Source organism: Phalacrocorax aristotelis, chromosome 1 (assembly GCF_949628215.1).
Source record: "Phalacrocorax aristotelis chromosome 1, bGulAri2.1, whole genome shotgun sequence".
Taxonomy (NCBI): Eukaryota; Metazoa; Chordata; class Aves; order Suliformes; family Phalacrocoracidae; genus Phalacrocorax; species Phalacrocorax aristotelis.
Window position 1 is genome coordinate 47,124,284 of NC_134276.1, and position 25,193 is coordinate 47,149,476.

The window sequence follows — 25,193 nt, forward strand, 5'->3', positions numbered from 1 at the left end:
ACTTCTCCTGATTCAGAACCCAAAATTATGCATGCAGTTTAAGAGTGACTGCTTTAAAGAGTAGCTAGAACAGGTTTCTGTTTACAATTGCAGATGAAGTATATTCATCCAGCCATGTTAAAAGAGAAGTTGTTCCATCAGCAAGGAAACAGATTAATCCAGGTTTTCTTATAGTTGCATGTCTGGCATCTCTTGCCAACCCTCTCTCACCCCAGCCCTGGCCCAGCCCTGTTTTACAGCTTTCTCATTGTCAAAAAACAGTGACCAGTCCAGAACTAAGAATGTAGTAATTTTCAAAAACAAACATAGAACAGCTAGAACTGTTTTGCCCCTACTAGAAGCACTTATTTGGGTTTCCATGGCTGTGACCAATATGAAATTTTCATATAAAAAAAAAAATCTCAGAACTTAGTATCTTTCATACCTCTTCTAACAAATCTGCCTAAAAGTACCAAAGCAATTACAGGAAATGAAATTAGGAAAAAAAATTACAATTAAGCTCTAAGCAGCTTATTCCACAGAGACCCTGTATAACAACATGTTAAGAAGCCATTATTCCACGTATATGATTTTTTTCCCCAGAAAGAGCAAAATTTTTCTAAAAGCTTATCTCGAAAAATTAAAAAATTTCTGAAAAATTCATCACAAATGAAAATTGTGTAGATAAATACAAAATACTGCACAAATATGGCAGTTTCTCATTACCTCTAGTTACATGCATTTCTTCCTTAGCTGTTTTAGTGAAGAAAAGGCCAAACATTAAGCAAAGAGAAAGCAATAAATATTGTAAAACAAAACAATTCGGTTGAGAGAAACATAGTTTACCCATCATATGTAACACTTACATCTCTAGATGCTGCTATTTGATTAATATATTCTCCATCAGTGAAAAGGATATTCTGCCCTTCAGTATGACAATCTGTGAGAGAAAAATGAAGTGCACTCATCAGTTTATATTAACATACATACACACACTGTTCTCTGCTTCTGCCTAATTCATTCTCACGACAATCAGACTATGAGAGTTCTAGTTTGTCTAAAGAGAGATCATACTGTTCTGATAACGTGTTATTTAACTCTAGGATCTCCTCTCTCACCAAAAGCATGTAATACTCCTTTGTCCCCATAAAGCACTTTCCATTGTGTGAAATGTAAGGTGTTACCACAATATTTAACTGCAAAAGCATTCAGTATTTACCTGTGAGGGGTAGTCTAAACTATAACACAACTAAATTCTAATTTTGTGGGAGTGCTAGTCTTTCTCCTCCCCCAAAGACTTTTTTTCTTTTTTTGAATAAGGGCCATTATCTTTAAAGAAAAGTTTCCTCAGTCCAGCATATAAAACCTACAGAAATAAGTGAAACAAACTTTTCATTATTTATTTCATTTTCCATTGTTTACAAATTTTACCAAACTATTAACTGAAAATCTAGGGTATTTTAACCCTAGCATATACTTGAATGCATCACACATTTACTGAAAACAGGTCAGCCTTTTCTAAGAAAAAAAGATAGGGAAAGAATTCTGCTCGTATTAGGGGGAAAAAAGAAAAATACTGTCTTCTGTACAAGTTTAAATTTCCCTACACCGTCTCTTCTTCCCTTCTTGCTCTGCTGATAGAGAGATCAACACTATATGGCTTGTGAGATGCTTGTTTCATTGATTACACACAGGAAAGACCTCTGCCAAAAATACTACAGGACAGCTACTTTACACTCTAAATACCTGCCTCATAACCTGAACAAAGATCCAGTATCTGTCATTTTATCTAACAAATTTAATGCTAAATGAAACACATATAATACCCTTTCCAGCATAACCAGCAAGTTTGCTTTTTTTGCTCGCTAATGAGTATTTTATTAAAAATAATACAGCTGAAAAAACCCTACAGTATTCACAAACCCATATATTTGTTTACTTTTTCCTGCTATACTGCCCAGTCCAATACAGTATTGTACCAGGAACAGAATATGCATCAGGCGGCCTTCTCTAATTCTCACAACTTGAAGTAGGAGACCTAAAGTAGAAAACCTCCCCCTTAGAGCACGCATAGGTATGACTCCAAAGAGGGTAAGCAGCAAGCAGGACGGAAAATGACAGATACACTGAATTTTGAAACATTGCACTCTCAAAAATAATCTTGGGTTCACGTTACTAATTCTTTATGCTGCAAAGTGGTATGAGTGTTAAAATAAGAGTTTTCAATAACTTGAAGAGAAGTTCCAGAAATAAGCTAAATAACATTTATGAAGGGTTATAGGAAGTTGGTTAAGTATTGAAATCCCTTGAATAGCTGAAAACTACATGCTCACGTAAGCATAACAGTCAAGAAAACAGGATGTTCTGGCCACTAGTGAGTGAGTCCTTATTACACTGTTTGGTTTATTTCTTGAGTCATTTCAAGAACAGACAAGCCTCCCAGTAAACATTTTTAAGGGTTGTTTATATGTTTGGTAGGTGTGTTCACAGAGGAAATCTGGAACAGGGATGCTTTTTCTTTTTTAAAATATATGTTCTTCAGAAGATTTCCTAAAAATTGGCGCTTGCTTAGATAACATCCAGGTCCAGCATTAAATGTCAAATTGATGGGGAGGGTAGAAAATGGAAGGCAAACGGAATATCTGCAAAAAATAAGATAGTATAGTGTCTCAGCTAGTAAGGAGCTCTTGTAATCAGTTTCAGCCTTATTCCTTATTTAATCTGACTTTGGAAATTACTCTGGGGACCAAGATATCCAAGGCTTCTATCTGGAGATTACTGTTACAGAAAGGGCTTATGTTTTCCTTAAAGGACATAACTAGACATCTGTTAATCACAGCCTCCTTAGAGGCTTCAAGAGAGGATGACCGTCAAGCATCACCTTCCGTATTTATATAGTGCATCCTGTGCCTGCTAATAAGTACTCTTGAGCTCGTCTAGGCCACCCTCAGCAGTATTTTTTCACACTAAGTGAATAGTCCTGAGCTCCAAGATGTTCATGTGTAATTTCAAAGAACAATGAAACCATATACCATGTAACTTCAGCTTCGTCAGCTGAACATAGCAACCTTTCTCTCAAGTATGTAATAAGCTTTACTGTTAAGAAATGGTCAAGACGAAAACTTGCTCTGTAAATTCAGGTCCAATCACCTAGAAAATGTCGAAGAACTCAGGGATTCTTTTATGATATTTGGACTGGGAAGACAGATCCACAGCTCAAGGACAGTGTATGAAGCTTGGCAAAGACATTAGATACAAGAATGTTGACACACAGTCTGGTAGTTCCAGATACATTGTCAGATTTGCTAGATCATCTATCACAGCGGAAAGACTGCCCTTTGAAATAGAAGTTTATGGTTTCAAGAAGCTGGTTGATCCTACTGTCTGAGAAAGGAGAAGATTATGTTCCATAGTTCACTGAGTTTTCTAAGGTCACATGACTTCTAGCTAGGATCAACTCCTAATCACACCTCCGAATGAACTCCTAATCTCCTACGCATTCCTGTATGAATAAATACAAATACCTTACTTAAATGCATTATCACCAACCCAGGCATTTGAGAGAGATTAACTCCGCTAGAGCCATTTCTGAATACCATACCAACTAGGAGGAAATAGTTGGAGTCATATCAGGGTTCAGCTGTTAGCAAGGTTACTGCCCTCTAGTTGTATCCGGTGTGGTTTTTCTGAACTACAACATGCTGCAAGTCATTATTAAGACTACAGTGGGGCAGCCACTACTATTTAGAGTTATGTACCTACTCAGGTTTCCTCAGGATAGGTTGCATACCTTCCCCCCACCTTCATTCCTTTCCTTCTAATAGGAAACAGAAATAACCAGAAGTGGACCCCTTTGAATTTGTCCTAGCCAGAAGAACAAGGCCATTTCTGCTCACAATATAAAACTGAGGTAAATGTGTAGAATTGCAAAAAGTAAACCTGCAAAGTTCAAGGGCTGAAATACAAAGGGCAGTAGTTATGAAGAACATCTAGCATCCTTGACACTATCACAAACCATACGAAATACAATTGTGTGAAATAGTTTCAGGAATTTCTGAATGGGTATTCCCACAGTTATAAGATTTGCTTTTGCACTGAAACATTAATACATTTTTGTTTAGAAGGCATACTAGTTTAATTTATGCCTTTTTATAGTTTAAACACAAGCCTATCTTGCAGAATGACACTTGTCGCAGATTTCAAAAGAAAGCTAACAGCTCAGAGGCATAGACTTCAAACCTGCTCAAGTGTCTCAAGACTTGCGTGAGGAGCACTGATTTGTTTACCAATGGTAACATAATTAAGGACCTCAAAGGACGCTACTGGTTGAAGAAGCTGCATTGAGGTGAAGAAAGTGGGAAAAAAAAATTTACGAGGCAATTTGCCAGGTCTTTGTGCTCTTACTCAAATATCTCATAGAGCCCCAACAAAGACCAAGCAGCTTAAACAGACATCCACATTTTAATGACTTGCAGAAAGTTGCATAGACTAGATTCTACATTCCTAGTTTGTTTCAAAAATTGCTGTTTGTGCTTGAAATACAAAAAGCCTTGAGACTTCTTCTGAAGTTTCAGTCAGCACCTTCTTGTTTATGTCAGGATACAACACAAAATCTTTCTTCTGATCTACAGAATAAGCCCGCCACTGTTTGACCAAAAGATATTCTTCTGCCCTTCTACTGTTTATGTGAGTGGGTAAGAACAGATGTGTTTCACCAGGAGGCCATTAAAGCACGTTCCAGGAACACCCTAATTTTCTAAACAGAGACTCAAGTTATGAGACTTCTCTGGAAAAAAAAAAAACCCACACCACAATACCAAAACAAGCCAAAACACCACCACCCAAACAAAACCAAAACTTTAAAAAAATCCCCAACAAATAAAAAAACCCACCAACAATTTAAACAACAGAAGCATGGTCCATCAGTGTTCATTAGCAGTTTAGCTCTTGGAGTCTTTAAATTAAGGTGACCACGCATTCTAAAATGTTGCAATATTCTTCCAGCCGTTAGAGTAAGATGTAACACCTCTGAATGAAATACTGCAGCTGGTCTAATGCAGCAAACCAGTCATAAAAAAAGCAGTCTCTCTGTGATCTCAAAAACCTATCCAAATTTCTCTTCTGCTTACCCCAAAATACATAGCATGTAAACAATAAACTATAACCATCTTCTCATATCTGGAGATTCATACCTGGCAAAGCAACTGTACCGTCTTGTTCCAGAGTTTCAGGGTTTATTCTTACAGCTGTCATACTGTGATTATTCACATCTCTATATAATAAATAACCCTGGTAAGAGTAAGAAAATATATATTGGTATGAAAATATACTTAAACGCATCAAAGGATATTGACAAAAGTAAAAAAATGCAGTCATTATTTTGGGTATTGTTTAAAAATTTTGGAAACCTTTTACATGAAGTTTGCTTCATTCTGATAATCAACTTTTTTCCACTAATCAAATTCTGCAATAGAAAAAGGAAATTTTACCCCCTTCCTCCACACTTTCTACATGCTGTAGATCAGCATGCTGAAGCTCATATATAGCTTCTGAAGACACACATAGTAACTGTGTTCTTCGTATGTGTATACAATTACAGCTAAAGGCCACAGACATGGTAAAAACCAATGTTCCTGTCCCCACTTCGCAAATTAAAGATTCACAGGGATTCCAGGAAGGACATACATGTATTGTGCTGCGTAGAAGAGTTATCATTAATGAATATTAATATGTGCATTAAAAAGTAGATAATTTTTCAAAACTGTAATTAACTACTAAGACTCCCACACTAACGATATTCCATGTGTTTATTCTGAGCTCTTCAAAGAAATTCTCGCAAAGCGTACAGTGATTTTGGTGACAGCAGCCATGACACAAGGTTACATACAATGAGTTCTTACACTGCTCACCTCCCAACTCCTAACCAAACCTAGGGAAAGGGAGATATTCAGTACTAATGATTTCCTCTTTCTGTTTCTCCACGTGCAGAATACCTTCACATCCCCAAAATTACCTATTCTGGTCAGCAGCCCACAACAAGAATTCTCCTTTGGTATCCCAAAATAGTATCCCCTCTGTTCACATGTATACAGTTTTTAAAGGTTTGATTCAGTCACCAGTTTAGAAGGTTTATCAGTAAAAAATTTGCCTACATGAAATTCGCATTTGAGGTTTATTGTTTACACCTATAATTTTGACTTTTAAACACAGTCAAATAAGTTTTGCTTTAGCTTAAACTGGATATGTTGCATAAGTACTCGTTTGCACAACGTGCGCAGATCCGTAAGAGAAGCAGTAGAGCAACTTTGCTCTCGTACCTTTTCCAATCCTACAACGCCTGTGAACCCTTCAAAGACTGAGGGAGCAGAGTAGAAACACAGTTGGGGAATTTACACTTAGAAAGCACTTCTGCTACAAAAGCAGCTACAGGAAGGAAAAGGATTACTTAAGGGCATGAACATACTCATTCAAGGTGACTGAAGCCAAGCAAAGCAGTATTCACCTACAGGAGGGCTGCAGAGGCCAATATGAGTAATGACTAAGTAACGATTCTGACAACAGCAGTGTCATAGCAGGAGATATGACAATGGCTTGCACTTGCTTGAAGCATGACTGGCCTCAGGTGGGGATTATATACATCTAAGAATAGATGCATTTCACAGGGAAGTCACTAAGGCTTAACCTCAGAATATCTTAATTTATCAAAGGCTCTGAAACCCTCATTACAATCATCCAACAACAACAGAAAAATCCAACCAACCTTTTTCCTTCCATCTAAACTACTTGAATTTTCCTGGGTAAATAAATATCTGTCAAATGAAAAAAAACAAACCCACACAAACTTGGAAAAATAAGTAAAGAGCACTGAAGTAGATAGAAAAGCTTCAGTCTAAAATAACATACATGATGAGGTAAGAAAAACCACTTTAATTTGAGCTGACTTAACCAAGCACCTGAAGGGAAATGAGGCTGAGGGCCCATCTCACCTCTTTTACTGACACATACTTAGCAATAAGTACAACTTACATATCTTCTGATAAAAACATCCCTAGAGTGGCATTTTTCCAGCTAGCAATACCTTTTGGCACAGTCACTGTGTGAGTGCATACACCTGTACAAGCACTCAGAGAAGAACATCAAGTATGTTTATAGCTATGTACAGAAAGTCCGAATGTGTAACTCTATATTGTGAAACTGTATGGATCCTATTCCTTTCCAAACTGATAAAACAGGGTTCTGAAAGAATGCATCCACTCACGTTTGTATTGCACCAGTATACCTTTTGCTGATCTATCTGTTTTAACACCAAACAAAACCAGATTAACTGTGATAATAGAATATATAGTTGTAATTATCATGGTTTAATCCCAGCTGGCAACTAAGCACCACACAGCCACTTGGCTTGGGAAGACAAAATGCCATAACTGAACGTCCCTGCCTTCCTTCTTCCCCCATGTGGAGCATGACATCGTATGGTATGAGACATCCCTTTGCTCAGCCTCCTGGCTGTGCCCTCTCCCAACATCTTGTGCACCCCCACCCAGCCTCCTCACTGGTGGGTGGTATGAGAAGCAGAAAATTCCTTGACTCTGTGTAAGCACTGCTCAGCAGTAACTAAGGCATCCCTGTATTACCAACGCTGTTTTCAGCACAAATCCAAAACACAGGACTATACCAGCTACTAGGAAGAAAATTAACTCTATCCCAGCCGAAACCAAGACAGCAATGAACAATTTCACTTCAAAAGCATGGCAAGGAACACAATTTCTCACTGGGATAATGAGATCACACAGTAAATATACAACGAAAACTGCTCAGTAGTTAAATCCATTGCAAATCCATTGTTCCCAGAAATTTAATTTTTGGGGTTTGGGGGTTTTTTGGTTATATTAAGGGTTGGGGAGGTTTTTGAAAGAGAGAGAGCGCACTCAGTGGTAATAACAGGATTCTAAAAAACCACACTATTTTTATAATGAATGGCAAAGGTATAAGAAAAGGTGGCCGATATTCCAGAAACTAACTCTAAAAAAACCAAAACATCCAAATACAGTTAACTCTGCAGTGGTAATGTCAACAATTATCTCTACTTATGATCTACACACCCTACATCCTCCCCCAACCAAAACAGCGCTTCCTTATTTTACTGCAAATGTTTTAAAATAAATTTATTTTCATAAATAGGTATTTCAAGTATTTTTACACTGTTTTGTTGTAACAGCACAATTTTACATCCACCAACTTCACTCTTTAAGAAGCACATATCAATTGACTACACAATCCATAAATTTACATATTAAACCATCACATTTTCAGAAAGTCTTTACAGTGACAACACAAATCAACGAAACTTTTCATTACTCCTTTCTATTAGCCAGTACCTTCAGATGCCCCTTATCTTCCACAACTTAAAAGTCAGTACCAAAGACTGATTTTTCTAACTAAAGCCAAAGGAACAATACAGTAACCATGTAAACTTACTCTAAGCCAAAGTCTACTTAAATTACTCATGAGGAATTGGGGGGGTGGGTGCAGTGCACGTTTTATGTTTTAATTATTCACCTACCTGAGCATAGCCTAACCAAGACTTTTTTTCCTTTCTGCTTTTGATGCGGGATGTAGAATTGTATATATGGCCCTGAAAAGCAAAAAACTCCAATCTATTAACAAATATCGGAGTGACAATTTTTACACATAACCATTTACCGTCTAAGTAACAATGTCTTCAACCATATTGGGAAGTGAAAATTTTAAGAAAATGCTGTAAAATTCTCACAGAAATCAGAAAAATTTAGAGAAACTGTAAAAGAACTGACCACAGGTAAGCTAGAAAAGATTCTCAATAGAAACAGGACATCATAAAAGTTAAAAAAATTAACTATCTTCATCGGACAAGAAGAAAAGACATTACCCTCACTGTCCCACTATATCCAGAGCCGATTTTGTAAAGTCCATCTTTACATAAGAGATAAAGAAAAAAACCATCACTCTGAAGTAGGCACTGGTCATCCTCATCTACAGATATTTCTTTCAATGGCCATTTGTGCATCAAGGCTGCCTTCTTTATCCCGTTACTGAACCAGTCCTGGATTTGGATTTTGCCCACCAGAACTGCCTGTACGCTCCGCTGAAGAGAGTTTAAAATGGTAGGCACCTAAACAGTAGAACAAATAGTGAATGAGTGAAAAACATGACTATTTTTTATATGTGGTATTTTCTGTTCTATCTCCAACTCAAAAGAAATATCTACTCATCTCAAAAATAACGACGGGGAAAAGAGTTAACTGAATTTACACAACAGATCATCTCAGAACTCATGTACACATTATTTACATAAATTCCCACATACAGAGAAGTTTTAGTGCAAGACCTGAATAGTCTGACAAGCATGGCTGCCATTATTGGTGAGGATAGCAGAGATTGCTTGCAACGTTCTTCCCGTCTCTCCCCATGCAGCTACCAAACTGAAGAGGCAAGCGCAGGAAAGTGCTGTCAAGGACTGTCCAGTACTGTCATTCATTCCCGTGCTACGGACAGTTATCTCCAGAAGAAGCTGGAACAGGGATTCTGCAGATAAAACACAGCAATTACATAGACAAGACACAAAATCATACCAAGCAATCTGCAAGTCAATGGGAAATCAAACTTAAAAAACATGATATATCTTTCCTCAGCCATTAAGTTCAGCCATATTTTCAGACAGAAAACATCCCACTTAAATATGCCTATGACATCCTTAACTCTTCATTCTTTTTCAGCCAGAAAACGTTGAGTCTTGATAACCACAATGGCCAGAGAACAAGAAAAACTAAATCCTGCTGTTACAGTGGAACACATTATTAAGAAATGGGCCAGAAGGAGTGACTTTACCTGCCTATTCAGTCTACCTCATCACTGAGATGATGTGTAGGTCTTAAACAACCTTATCTAAGTTGTAGCACATCCTGTTTCTCACAAACGAGCATTTCAAATCATATCTTGAAAATTATTTCGATTGTATGCCTCTTTTCAAGCCCTGTTTAGCAGCTGAATATCTGTAGCAATCAAGGTGTGAAAAGAAATCCACCTCAATTTTTTTGAGAGTATATACAAATAATCACTAAGGCAGTAATCAAAACAACGCCTTCTTTGTAGCTTTTTAATACTCTGTGTGTGAATACAAATGAAAAGTTTCTGTAGCAAATTACTATCATCTTTGGAAGCAGAATACTGTTGAGCCGTAAAATAGGAAAATATACATAAAAGGTCTTCAGATGTTTTTTTTTATTATTCTTAAACAGCAGATGCTACAAGCCTAGCCTTCCTTGCAGTTCCATAAACCAGCAAAAACTATGAATTCACAAAAGGTAATTGGATTTTAACTTAAAGGACATAATCAATCATACAAAGCCATCAGGAGTTCAACTTTTATTTTCAACATCGTTAAAAGCAAAATGAATATTCAGGAAAACTTTTGGATGGCCAGTGGAAATAAAAGCAAGAATTCTGACACCTCATTTAGCAACTTGATATAAATTACAACATTAAATAGCTACGCTATAGATTACAACAGCAGATCACAAGAGTTGTTCACTGTAGAACTATCTTCTTTCCAGTAAGACCAAGTATTTTATAGCTTCAGTAAGACAAATGAATCACAATTTGTAAGGCTGTAACGTTCACTATGTTTCAGTGAAACTCTGCATTACACAGCAACAAAATATGACCTTTTTTTTACATATATACGTTTATCCGCCAGCATTCCTGTTCTACAAAAGATTAATGCTGAGAAAGTACTAGTTACATATACCATAAGGAGTTTACACTCCAGAATGAAGTCACTTTGTTGTGAACTAGCATGTTACTATCTCACAAATACTTGCTAGGAACCATTTTCTTCTGTCCAGTACAATAACAGATATATATTAATACAAATGGAGTAAAAGATGAGATATTACCTAGGACTTCTGGGGGCTCTGATTGCAGACCTTCTGGTTGCTGGCCCTGGAGCACATTAAGTAGGGCTTGTAGGCTCCTGAGACACAAGGATGGATGAGAAAATCTCGTCTCCTTTATCAGTTCAAAGACTTCACATAATCCAACTTCAATGATCTAAAGAAATATAGATATTTCAGAATACCCTTTAATATAATATTTTTGCATCTTCACCAGTCAAGATCTATCCCAATGTTTAGAGAACAGTTATTTTGAATAACAAAAATGTAATACAGAATACAATGGTAATTCAAATGAATAAAAATCAAGAACCCACCTACAACTGTACTAGCAAATATTACACAGAAGTAACGTCACTATATGAAGACCATATCTAAGCAGAGTAACAGTTTCCTGAAAAAATAAGGGAACTTAAAATTTTTTGGACTGTGGAAGACAAACTGTGCCTCTGGGCCATTTTAATTTCTATCGAGTTCACACTTTGACAGACCTCTCTTTTTTTTTTTCCCTTACTCTTTAATGTGAACCAGCAAGCTAGAATTGGCTTGCAACCTGACTTCCCAACTTGAGTAACAACACAATTGACAGCTGATACTGGCAGCACTAGTATTTTCCCCTCCAAAGCCTCTGAGATTGCTCTTGTGACAATATAAAAAATAAAGATCAATTACTTGTCATGAAAACTCCATATGTACTCATCACAGACATGCATTATCCCAACTAATACATCTGTAAGAGCGCTGCTACAGCCACTCCTAAGTTTCCCTTTTTAGCATTCCTGAATACTCTGAGGTTACAGTTATGCTTCTCTCCACTGACTGTTCCCTGTCACTTCCTTCTTAAGCTCAGTACGTAATAACGATGAGGACAAAAGAGGAATGAACAGGGTTAACTCATCACAAATAAGCAACCATATCTTCAAAACGTCACTATGTAATCCCCAATGTCTAGAGTGTTTACTATAGATTCACCCCGAGTAAATCAAAGGAAAAAGGCTGAAATGCGAAAATAAAATTAAGGGTACCGTTACTCATGCTTGAAACAGATCTATTCTCATGGCTATGAGTTCTACTGCATGCCTTGTAACTGTCTTTGCTGTCATTCAACTTATTTCGATTCCTGTCTTTCAGAAGTTATTTTACCACCCATTTGATTTTTGGAGGAAGAACAGAAACATAATCAAGTCTTCAACAGCACTTTTCCTGCAAATTACACTTTACATTTCATATCTTCACTGGAGCGAAGGAAAATACATGCATGAAATCTATGGGGAATAAAAAAAACTGTCAACAAAATAACAGCACAGACGTTTTTTCCAGGATCCAAAACTCAGCATCATCTCATAGGCTAAAGAATAAAATACACTGTAGTACATTTTTAGAAATATCCTTTCTTTTCAGTGATAGTATCTCTGAGACACACTAGGAAAAACAGAATAAACTTAATCTCCAGACTGGAGACCTCATCTAGCAGCTGACAGATGCAGCTAGAGGAAAGAGTGAACCTACTACAGTGGAGAAAATAATTTGGTGAACTTCCACTACAGTAGGAATCAACAATGGATAGTTCTGCTGGGGTTTTTCTTGATCTGCACAGGTTTTGGGATGACTTTTTTAGTATCTGAGATCAACAGACTGGGTAGGTTTCTTCAAACAGGGCTCTTCACCTTAATAGTCATAGATGTAAGTATATATAATATGTATACTGTGGGTATCTCTCTCAACTCCTTCAGACTGTGTACTGAAAGTCAGAATAAGCAAACAGTTCTTTGCACATCTTAAGCTTGTTCTCACAGCTCTCTGAAGGGTTTCTGAGCCAAAACAAGTACTCCTGCAGCCTCAGTCTCTGTGTCACCACCTGCCAGCTCTTACTGATGCTCTCCATGCAACCATCTCCCCGTTCCCCTTGCAACATCTTTGACATTTCAGATCAAAAGCCTACGCCCACCTTACAAAGAATACACAAAATTCTAGCCTGGATGCAGACATTATGATCCATAATTAATTCCTCCAAAACCCCATTTCTTCAAGAAATCTTACTTAGACTACTGTTTTATTTCCTTTGTCTTCCCTCTCTCATAATTGCCCTAATCCCGCACTTCTATATTTAAGACTCCACAATACTCTGTATATTTAAATCTCTGCATTAATTTATATAGATATTAGAGACTTACAAAAAATACTTTACACAGGTGACACATTCTCCTAATGAATTTTAAAAGACTTGAAGTCAGTTTCTAAAGGGAGTAATTATTATTCTTTTTTGTCACAACTTTCAAGTTTTCATTTTTGCTTAAGCTTATTAACTACACAGCAAAACGTATGCCACTGGAGGAATAAAGATAATTTAGTCAGTTAAACCCACCTTAATCCAGCATTTGTTCCTTCTAGTACAGAGCCAGTGTTAAGTTTAATAATTGCGGGGGGAGGGGGGGAACTGCAAATCAAATCAGTAGAACTGAATCTGACCAATTTCAAGCAGAAAACATTCCCCATCATCAGCAAAGGTACTGAATAAATAAGTCAAAGGCGAATTTTCCATGTAAATCCAAAAATTTAAAGGTATCAAAGCAAGTTACTAAACTGTCTTAACACAACCAAAATACAAACTTTATTGTGCCAATATCTGAAGACCAGCAAATTGTGTCTCTTAACATTTGTTAAAAACAACTGTTCTCAATCTTCCTATAGAAATTGCATAGGACAACTTTTAGTTCCAAAATATATTCAAAGTAAAAGCTCTAACAAACATGACTTCCTCAAGTTTAAGATTAAGACGACCAGATAATTCACTATAACACCTAAGATGCTGTTGTGGCTTAACCCCATTTGGCAACCAAGCATCTCACAGCCCCTGTCTCACCCTCCCCCAGCCTGGGGCGATGGCAGACAGAATCTGAAGAGCAAAAGTAAGAAAACTTGTGGGTTGATATAAGAACAGTTTTATAATTGAAATAAAATAAAAATAATAAATTACAATGAAAAGGAAAACAAGCGGTGGGGAAGGACAGACACAAAACCCAGGAAAAACAAGTGATGTAACTGCTCACAGTCCGCCAACTGATGCCCAGCCAGTCCCTGAGCTGCGATCACTGCCCACCCCCTCCCCTGGCCAACTCCCCCAGTTTATATACTGAGCATGACATCATATGGTATGGAATATCCCTTTGGCCAGTTTGGGTCAGCTGTCCTGGCTGTGTTCCCTCTCGGCTTCTTGGGCACCTCCTCGCTGACAGAGCACGGGAAGTTGAAAAGTCCTTAACTTAGTACAAGCACTGCTTAGCAACAACTCAAACATCAGCGTGTCATCAACATTATTCTCATGCTAAATCCAAAACACAGCACTATACCAGCTACTAGGAAGAAAATTAACTCTAGCTCACAGAAAACCAGGACAGTATCCACCCCTTATTCTATATCATGTTGCCATGCCCAGGTCCCACACTTTCCAATACATTCCAATTAATCACCACCACTTTTTCTGTCTTTTGATACATACACACAGATATTATTCCCTTGGTCTATGGGCCATGCCTCTAAAACATCCACTGGGTTCCTTTAGTCCATGACTTTGGGCTCCATCTGTCATAATAGCCTTTCAGGGCAGGAGAGACAATGTATGGTGTTGGATTGTTGCATGCTGAAGTCAGTTCTGGTTGCATCACCGCTGCACTTTGCTCAGTTTCACCAAAGTTCATTCTTCCTTAATCTGGGCGATTCTTATGTAATACCATTGATATGGCATATAGCAACCACAGAACTGATGACATAGAGTATGGCATAGCAATTAACATCACACAGTTCAAATCACTGGCTATTCTCACCCAGAATGAAATCCCCTTGAGGTACACATTAGAATTCCCCATCCTTCCGCATCACCCACCAAGTACACCATGTCCTTGAGCAAAAGCAATCTCCCAGAAGGGTTCGCCTTTGCCCGAGGCAGGAGTAACTCAGATTGTCTTCCCCAGCATATTTTTTTTATGTGCACTACTTTATCTCCTACCACAGTATGTAAAAGTTCTGACTAGGCAGGCTCAGCTCAACTGGCAGATCCCCTGGTGTTGACTAACCAGGAGGCCTTTGCTAAACATGTATCCCAATGTTTAAATGTCCCACCCCCCCATCACTCTGTGTTGTCTTTAACAGTCCATTTTATCACTCGATTTTCCCAGAGGCTGGTGCATGACAGGGGATGTGATACACCCACTTAGAGCCATGCTCTTTGGCCCAGGTGTCTATGAGGTTGTTTCAGAAATGAGTCCCACTGCCTGACTCGGTTCTCTCTGGGGTGCCATGTCACCATTAAGACTTGTTTTTCCAGGCACAGGATAGTGTTCAGGGCAGTGGCATGGGGGACAGGATATGTTTCTGGCCAGCCAGTGGTTGCTTCTACCATTGTAAGCACATGGTGCTTGTCTTGATGGGTTTGTGGGAGTGTGATATAGTCAATATGCCAAGCTTCCCCATATTTATATTTCAGCCATCGCCTCCCATACCACAGAGGCTCTACCTGCTTTTCACATTCATGGATAGCCTGTGCAACTGCATCCATGGTCAAGTCCACCCCTCGATCACGAGCCCACCTGTATGCTGCATCTCTCCCTTGATGGCCGGAGGTGTCATGGGCCCACCGAGCTAGAAATAATTCACCCTTATGCTGCCAGTCCAGATCCACCTCAGCCACTTCAATCTTGGCAGCCTGATCCACCTGCTGGTTGTTCTGACGTTCTTCAGTGGCCCGACTCTTGGGGATGTGAGCATCCACATGATGTACCTTTACAACCAGGTTCTCTACCCGGGCAGCAATATCTTGCCACTATGCAACAGTCCAAATGGGTTTGCCTCTGCGCTGCCAGTTGCTTTGCTTCCACTGCTGCAGCCAGCCCCACAGGGCATTTGCCACCATCCAGGAGTCAGTATAGAGACAGAGCACTGGTTGCTTTTCCTATTCAGCAATGTCTAAGGCCAGCTGGATGGCCTTTACTTCTGCAAACTGGCTCGAATCACCTTCTCCTTCAGCAGTTTCTGCAACTTGTCATATAGGACTCCATACAGCAGCCTTCCATCTCCGGTGCTTTCCCACAAGGCGACAGGACCCATCAGCAAACAGGGCGTATTGCTTCTCATTTTCTGGCAGTTTGTTATACAGTGGGGCTTCCTCAGCACCTCCTTCTCTGGTGATATTCCAGAGTCTTTGCCTTCTGGCCACTCCATGATCACTTCCAAGATTCCTGGGCAACTGGGGTTTCCTACTCAAGCCCACTGGGTGATCAGTGCAACTCACGTACTCCATGTAGCATCGGTTTCCTTTGAACATCCAGCCCAGCACCGGCAGTCGGGGTGCCAGGAGCAACTGTGCCTCAGTACCAACCACTTCTGAAGCAGGTCGAACCCCTTCATATGCCACCAATATCTTACTCGGAGTATAGCTGCCTTCAGACCCTCTGTATCCCCAACTCCAAAACCCTAGACGTCAACCTCAGGTCTCCCCTTGTGCTTTCTTGCCAGAGGCTCCAGGTAGGGCCATTCTCCCCGGCTGCAGTGTAGAGCACATTCTTTACATCTTGTCCTGCACGGAGTGGCCCAAGGGCTACTGTATGAACTATTTCTCGTTTAATCTGTTCAAAGGCTTGTCATTGCTCAGTGCCCCATTTGAAATCATTCTTCTTCTGGGTCACTTGTAGAGAGGGCTTACGATCAGACTGTAATTTGGAATAAGCATTCTCCAAAACCCACACGCCTAAAAAAGCTTCGGTCTCCTTTTTGCAGTTGGTGGACATATGGCTGTTATTTTATTGATCACATCCATTAGGATCTGATGATGTCCATCTTGCCATTTGATTCCTAAGAACTGGATCTCTTGTGCAGGTCCCTTCACCTTATTTTGTTTTATGGCAAAACCAGCTTTCAGAAGGATTTGGACTATCTTCCTCCCTTTCTCAAAAAGGCGTGCTCTGCTGTGTTGCCCCACACAATGTTGTCATCAATGTACTGAAGGTGTTCTGGAGCTTCTGCAGTATGGATCAGTCCATGGCAAATGGTAGGGCTGTTTCCACCCCTGAGGCAGTCAATTCAGGTGTACTGGACACCCCTCCAAGTGAAAGCAAACTGTGGCCTGCACTCTGCTGCCAGAGGGATTGAGAAGAATGCATTAGCAATATCAGTTGAGGCATACCACTTGGCTGCCTTTGACTCCAGTTTGTATTGAAGTTCTATCATGTCTGGCGCAGCAGCACTCAGCGGCGGAGTGACTTTGTTCAGGCCATGATAGTCTACTGTGTCTCCGCTCTCCATTAGACTTCTGAACAGGCCATATGGGACCATAAAAGGGTGAGTGGGTCTTACTGATGACTCCTTGGCTCTCCAGGCGGTGAATAAGCTCATGGATGGGAATCAGGGAGTCTCAGTTGGTGCAATATTGCCGCCAGTGCACCGTTGCAGTGGTGAGCGGCACCCGTTGTTCTTTGACCTTCAGCAACCCCAAAACAGATGGGTCCTTCGAGAGGCCAGGCAAGGTAGACAGCTGTTTAATTCTCTCCATCTCCAAGGCAGCTACACCAAAAGCCCACTTGTACCCTTTTGGGTCCTTGAAATACCCTCTCCTGAGGCAGTCAAGGATGTCAAGGATACACAGAGCCTCTGGGCCAGTCACCATGGGTGCTTTTGCCACTCATTCCTGGTTAGGCTCACTTGGCCTCCAATACAGTTAGCTCTTGGGAACCCCCGTCACTCCAGAAACACAGATGGGTTCTGCCCCTGTATAGCTTCATAGCAACAACTAAAACATCAGTGTGTTATCACATTATTCTCATGCTAAATTCAAAACACAGCACTGTACCAGCTATTAGGAAGAAAATTAACTCTATCCTAGTTGAAACCAGGGCAGATGCATAAAAAGTAGAATGTTTTTAAACTTATTCTCAATTAAATGAAGAATTTTCACTAATAAAAAAAACCACACCAAAGACTAACTTCACCTGTTTAACTCTGGAGAATCTGGAAAATCAAATTCTGGTTACACCCTTTTATGATTCTGACTTTTGCCTCACTGACAAACTCAAAAGACATCAGTATTCCTTTTAGTAAGCTAACAATTACTTTCAGAAACTGGTCTAGTAAATATTGTAAGCCTCAGAAACTTCAACGACTTTATATTTATATATAGTCTTTATATTTAACAAACTAAGCCCCACCCAATATTGTCCATTACACATAAGAACCAGACCATACTCAAAAGCATGAGACAAACACCAATATTCAGGATACAAAGACATTTACATAGTTATCCTCAAAGTTTTACTACTTGTGAGACAGCTCCAAGTGGATGCCTTTTTGAAATGTACGGATGCAAGCGAAATTCATTATGAAGTGTCTTACCTTAGAGTGACCTAAAAAACCCAATATTTGCTAGATTGTTATTAAAAATACTGAGGCTGTACCAAGCATCTAAGCCATTGTTGAATCAGTGAAAACTCTTGTACTCTGATATTTTGTAGATTATTTGCTAAAAATGAATAGTTTGAAAGCATACCGATTTTCACCAATTTTATATTTGCTGTATTAAATGTAACAGAACAGCTCACTGATCTTCTGTTTTGAGAAAGGAAAAGTGAAGCTTCCTACCTAGGGTCTCCATACCATTCTTTCTAAGCCACCATCTTTTAAAACTACACCACTTTTCCAAGTTTCTTTCTGTTAAACTCTCCAATGCCTTTAACAATACCAATATTTTAGTTTCCACATGCAAGTGTTCGGTCGATATCACTGGTAAATCTCATCCTTCTCTGAACCTCTTTTAATTTCAAAACCTCTTCAGAACTCCATTCTATTCTTTATAAATGCTAACAGCTACATTGCCTTTTACTTAAAAATCTCAAATTAAGCATCTACAAGCACTTGCTGATTCACTTAATGTAATCCACAAGGAGTCAGATGCAGGTCATAAACAATGTTAACTTTATTTCTGCTGACTACACATTATTTTGCAACTATCAACCGTGAAATTTCAGTTATCAAGTTGCAGTTACCTGACTTATGTTCCTCTGCAGTTTTCCACCACTATTTCCAGAGTGTCAGCTCTGCCCTTCAGATACTACTACCTAAACACAATCGTCTATAAAATTCTAATATTCTAAGCAACTAGAACATTTTACATAATCACTGCTGCAACAATCTTTTAAATTCAGTATTTGTATTGTTTTTAGAGCAAATACAAACAAGGGAAGTTTTTCTGAATATGATTTTTTGTTATTCTTATGAGTCTAAAGGAAGCAGGATTCATAGCATTAATAAGCTAGCAACGAACAAAACTGAATGCACAGAAGTTACACAGTACAAAACAAGTGCATCAGCAGATTTAAAAAATTAAGGAAAAAAATCAGTAACTCCTATATAATTTCTGACTTTCCACCATTAATCCTACTATAAGCATAGAAGTAGTAAATAGTAAAAAAACTACCCTAACTGTTGCACTGGAGTGTCCAAAATCTTAATGTATGTGACTATCTATCTACAGTTATCAGTGCCAAAAGGCACTAAAGCCAAAACAGGGAAAGATTAAAAAAAAATAAGGTAGTAAGACTAATTTCAGTAACTGTCAATTACACGTATACCTGACAAATCATCTTAGAAAACACTCCACCAACTGAATTCCAATTGGAGAAAGATTTATTCTTTTTTGGGGGTAAAGCAGGAGAAAGCACCCTTTATCATACCAGCTAGTAGCCTCTGACAGATGTAAGAGCTGCCTTATTTAGGGTTTTTTGTAGATGTTTGAGGCTGTAGGCTATTTTCAAGTACCAGTACTTATAAAGGAGTGAAAGTTGAATGTCTACCTAACATTTGACTTTAAAATTAATTATTGGGCAGGTACATAGATCTTCCTAATTCATCAAATCAAATGATTCTGGCCTAGATGGACCATAAATAAAACTATAGATATTTTCTGAGCAGCTGGCTTACAATGCTGTTCTTCATTCCCCACAAAGAACATACCAACTTTAGATCACATACATGGCATACTTTAAACAGGATCCAGTTACTTGCCTTTGGAAGTTTAATAGGTGGCTCTTTGGATTCCTCCTCTTCATCACTGTCTGAATCCCCACTCTGTACACTGTTCTTCGAAGCCAAAGATATAGATGCTTCCTTTTTTTGCCACTCCAACACACAATGGCGGACATTGCAGTAAACATTAAAAGCTGAGGGGTTGCTATGTAATCTGATATCCGGTATGGTTATTGTACTCTCTAGGTTTTCAGTCTGAAAAACAAGATTAGTTTTAAGTACATTAGAAGTTTCAAGCTTTGCTAAATACAAGTAATTTCAGCAGTCTCAGTTTTGGCCAACCAAATGATTCTCAAACTGGAGATTGAACTTTCCTATTGAAGTACCAATTATATTTCAGGCAGAGAAGAAAGGAGGAAGAGGAAGAATATATTCTATCTGACTTTAGTCTCTACCTCTCCTAACTTGATGAGGACACTGGGACAGAAACTGAAAGCAGATCAGGCTACAGAATGGTCCAAACTTGTGCCACAGCCTAACAACTAGCAGAATTCAGGATTTATTGTCTTAACCAGGATCGGGGTTTTTTAAATTATTATTATTGGATTTTAAAATGCATTATTTGTTATTCTAGTTACCTTTAACCTATTGGCAAATAATAAAAAATTAAGCTCTTTGCTAATGTATATTAGAAATGAAAAATACCATTAGTTGTTTTGTCATTAAATATAAACCATTCAAAAACTCACATGGCAGGATACTGTGGATAATAATTTTGTACAACTAGAAAAGAAAAAAATCTAATGGACAAACTACTGAACGCAGCAGTCTATCAAGGCCTCTGAAGTAAGAGAACACCATCTTGTTTTCAGAAGCCCTGAGCCACAAAGTAAGAGTTAGGAAACTGTTCTCAGAAACTACCACTACCCCTGCCCTACCCTGCCACCACTCAGCCCCACCCCTTCCTTCGTATCTACTACTGGTATATTACCATCAGCCATTGACAAGACACAGAAGAGCCTTCACTGGGCTCTCAACTGACTTAGGAAAAAATGCTAAGAAAAAACATTTTTTGAAAAACATCTTTTAAATTCTGCCCCATACTCTCCCTTTCTGGAACAGTAAGGTGGGACAGGGGAATGGTAGACTTAAACAAGACCCACCGCTCCCCACCCCCTGTCCAAAAAAAATGCCCAAGTAGGGTTATATTTTCTCTTCGGTTATGTACTACCAAAGGCTAGGCTAGTTTGAGCACAGACTATGAAAAACTTAATTTCAGGCATACGGGAGGAAGCAATTCCCTCTAATACCTCGATGTAGACAGAGGGCACAGAGGCTACGTAAGGAAAAAAGGCCTAGGTTAAGAGCACAGGACAAATTTGCTTGAACATGCAAGGCAAAACTTGGAGGAGCATTCAACTAGACTGTCAGGGTCATGACCAACTTCACAAGGCTATTTTGATTTGTTTCTTGTATTCTTTGGGGGTGGTGAGGGTGGAAGATTTTTGTCTTTTTCTTTCTTTTTATTTACAGCGAATAGATACTGTGAATGACCACATTCATTTGGCAGGAGAGTACACAGTGATTTATATTACAGTGATTAGAACAGGTCAGAGTGGAAATATACGTCTGCGAGAGCAGTGATGGGAAAGAAGACTTTAAACTAGCAGAGAAGAGGGGAAAAGAAGTTTGAGAATCAGCAACCTGAATAATGTTTTAATGGGGTGATTTGTTTTTCTACAATATAGTAGCCACAACTTTGTACATCAAACAATAGCAATGGTTCACAACACATTTTTATCTCCATGTATCTTTTTATTATTACCAGAAACGTCACAGGCTTCTAAATTAGACCATTTAACACCATATATTACAGAACTTAACAGAAAAATCAAAATAATTCCAAAATGCTTCATAGTTTAAATATTTCCTTTTGGTTTTGACTATATTATTATTCTAACAGTACTGGTACATTTTTGCATATCCTTCCTTTCCATTATACAATACAATACAAAAATATTGCAAACTAAAACATTAAGAAGCAATGGTTTACTCTGTAGCCTATTTTTTCCAGTGCAGACTGTGTTAATTTTTTTTACCCATGTCACTGTTAGCACTAAGCACAAAATATAATGGGGAAAAAACCCATACTGAAAGTTCAGGGTTCCTCCGCCCTCCCCCACCCCTTTTTGTATTTTTTTAAAGCACAACAGAACTTCTGCCATTAGGGATTGAAAGACAACGTAAGTTTAGTCCTTGTTCAACATGTGTATCTTTGAAATAATAAAGCTGCTATTAAAAACCCACAATATTAATCAGTGCAAGAACTCAAGATACAACCTGCTCTGTTATTCCAGTATCAAATTGCATCAAAATAGATTTGGACTGCTACCAATGAGCTACTACATACTTTAGTTTTCTTGTGCCAAATACATTTTAAACAGTTATAACATATGACTCTTCTGTATGTCAAATACCCATATGCATACCCCAAGAGTTTTTGCAGCTGCTGCTAAGGCAAACGCACAATATCAGCTTTCAGCTTTAAAGCTAACACAGTGGAACTTCACAGGTTAAAAAAAAATTTAGTAAGGTTACTATGCATTTACTAGTTTACTGACAGTTGCAGGAAGAGAAAAATATCTGAATCGGCTGAAATATCTCTGTCTGAAGTTCACTTATCTAATTAGTGTCATGTACTGTAATTATAACCTCTGTGAAGTTTCCATTCAGGTTCTTTCTTACCAGTTCAGCTTAGTCTTTGTTCCAGAACAGCCAAAGTGTAGCTCACACAGCCTCTTTTGAAATAAGTTGGCCAAATTATTTAACCAGCACAGATGGTTTCAGATATCACAGTGGTAGATAAAATATCAGTGTATGTTTTCTTGCCTATTAATAATAAGCTATTTTTCAGAAATAAACTCTTTACTTATTATCAATATTTCACAACTATTAAAAAGTCCCTTACTTAATGCTTTAGCTTTTAAACAGTAAGCACTTTAACCATTCTTTGTGTTTAGCATCTCACTCTCCTACAACAGTGCACAAACTGTCGTTATAGACAATATTCTCCTACCCAGACTTCAGTAGAGCCTAACAGTCTCCAAAAAACCCTGCTCTATCTGAGGAGTGTAGCATTAGAATATACAATTCAGAACTAGAGTTTAATTCCTAGCTGTGAGGTTAACCCACTGTTTGTTTACATTTCTTAGTCCATACCTCCACTTTCCCTTCACAACATCTTATCTCTGAGAACTGTAAATTCTTTGAAACTAGAAGTATCTTATATTCCATTCTGTTTTACGCTTGACAAATACAGCAGCAATCCTAACAATGTCCCTTAAGGATAATTTTAAAAATTCACTACCTGGTTTTGTCAGTTTAAAAATACTGGCCTTATGACTGTACTAAATAAAGCCCTTTCTGAACAATAAGTTGTTGGGTTGTAAGGACAGGTTAAAACTTAGGGATAATTATGACTTTAACTATTTACTGTCTTTCATTTGAGGGGGTAAAAACCTCAGTGGAATTAACATTAAATGGATAAGCATACAAATGCTTAGCATGTCTCAAGGCAAAAGAAAGGTGCTGAATGACAAGACACATTGTTTCTGGTTGGAAAGTAGGAAGGGAACTTCCAATCATCATGTTGTTCTCTCTCCCCCTGCAAAATTCACCATAAGATAAAAACCAATGATCATTTATCTGTGACCAATTTGCTCAAGTCTTTGAGGGGCTTTAACTACAATATTTATAGTTTCCAGATCTTCCAAACAAACATCTGTTCAAAAGCAGAAGTATATAAGCAGGTTGTATAAACATCACTTTCTTAGATTTCTTTTACAAAAGGCAGATACAGAGCTGACAAATTAAAAAAGGAATGGGTAAACTTCCTGCCCTGTAATGCAAATGCTCATTTAGTGAGGAGCTTTTTTTTTTTCCCCTTCCTTTTTTACTTTTCCTCAACAGTGACAGTGGAAAATATTCAAAACAGACATCAGAAGGTTTTTTTCCATGAGGCAAGTTTTTTTTTCCTTTCCAGATTACAACAGATTCCTAACTTCACTGAGGTCAGATGCACTGATCAAGTTAGGAAACTGGGACTTAAGTTCATCCCATTATGAACTGGAACTTTCCTTTTCTGCAACTAATGAGAGCCATGGCATTGAGTCGCTCTTCTACACAGCCATACAAACTTCCTCAGTAGCGTGAGAATCGTGCTACCACCTGTATATTCTTGCTACTGGCTCATAGATTTTGAGGTAGAACAGATCACTATGACGATCTAAGCACTAACTCTGCCTACAGAACCCCACTTAGTAGTTCTTATATCAAACTAATAAAGTCTATTTTAAATTACAGTTCTCTTAGTGATGCTGCACTTCACATTGACGTAAAATACCTCTACATTGCCAAGGAACACAGTGGAACGTTAAGCCAAAAGTGTAAATCGACTTCTAAGAACTCAGTGAAGCAACTTACTTTTTTTGCGAAGATCTAGGATTGCTAACCATCTTGATCTCTTGAGCTACAGGATACATTATTTCAAGGAAAAAAATCTCACCTTAATAGCTTGTTTTCTTGGTATTAAGTGTATCAAGATCCACAGATGCATGAAACATCTTTTTGTGACACTGCGGCTAAGATGAAGAGCAACAGTCACTGTTTCTGCACCTCTAAAAGTCCTTTTCTTAATGGCTACTGGAATATTGAAATCCAAAGCACTCACTAAGTATAAGAACGACTAGAAGCCCAGCTTCTAGGATGCCTGAGTAGAAGATGAGATGATAGGCTCTACATTTTTTTCTCCCAAAGCATTTGGTTTCTCAGAATATGACATGGCTAACACTCAAAAAGAACAGAGCTTCAAGACTGAAAAACATAATTATGTTTCTTGATTTAGTGGTTTTCATGTGAGCTGTAAGGAAGTGGGACGTTCTGAAATCTCTATCTTTGTTGTTTCACTTGGTATCATCATAAATTGAAAATGCCCCTTCTTAAGCCAAGACACCTGATGAAACATTCATCATAAAACTTAACAGATACCCAGTATTCATCACGTCTTCTGTCTTGAGTGCTGGAAAAATTTATTGTGCTAGACAGAACAGCTAAAATTACATTTTGGTGGAAAGGAAAGGCAATTTCAAACATGTCAGTCTTACAAAATATGCAATATTAAACTTTAAAAGGAGATTCTCAAATGAAACCATACAAGGTGAGGTAACAGTGATGAAAGGTCATTTCAATGGCCAGAATGCCTAAGGCACCTTTTTC

At 38.4% G+C, this 25,193-nt stretch overlaps 1 protein-coding gene across 50 annotated transcripts in view; it reads right to left on the minus strand.

The window, feature by feature from the left end:
- MYCBP2 (MYC binding protein 2) overlaps window positions 1-25,193 on the minus strand; it is a 208,207-nt gene that overhangs the window by 148,972 nt on the left and 34,042 nt on the right. For all 50 annotated transcript variants that reach the window (XM_075088952.1, XM_075089039.1, XM_075089209.1 and 47 more), the window contains exons 3-9: window positions 19,959-20,174; window positions 10,914-11,067; window positions 9,347-9,543; window positions 8,888-9,130; window positions 8,543-8,614; window positions 5,172-5,268; window positions 846-919 (exon numbers count right to left, since the gene is read on the minus strand). In XM_075088952.1, coding sequence (XP_074945053.1) covers window positions 846-919; window positions 5,172-5,268; window positions 8,543-8,614; window positions 8,888-9,130; window positions 9,347-9,543; window positions 10,914-11,067; window positions 19,959-20,174 — 1,053 coding nt within the window. The remainder of the gene's footprint in view (window positions 1-845; window positions 920-5,171; window positions 5,269-8,542; window positions 8,615-8,887; window positions 9,131-9,346; window positions 9,544-10,913; window positions 11,068-19,958; window positions 20,175-25,193) is intronic.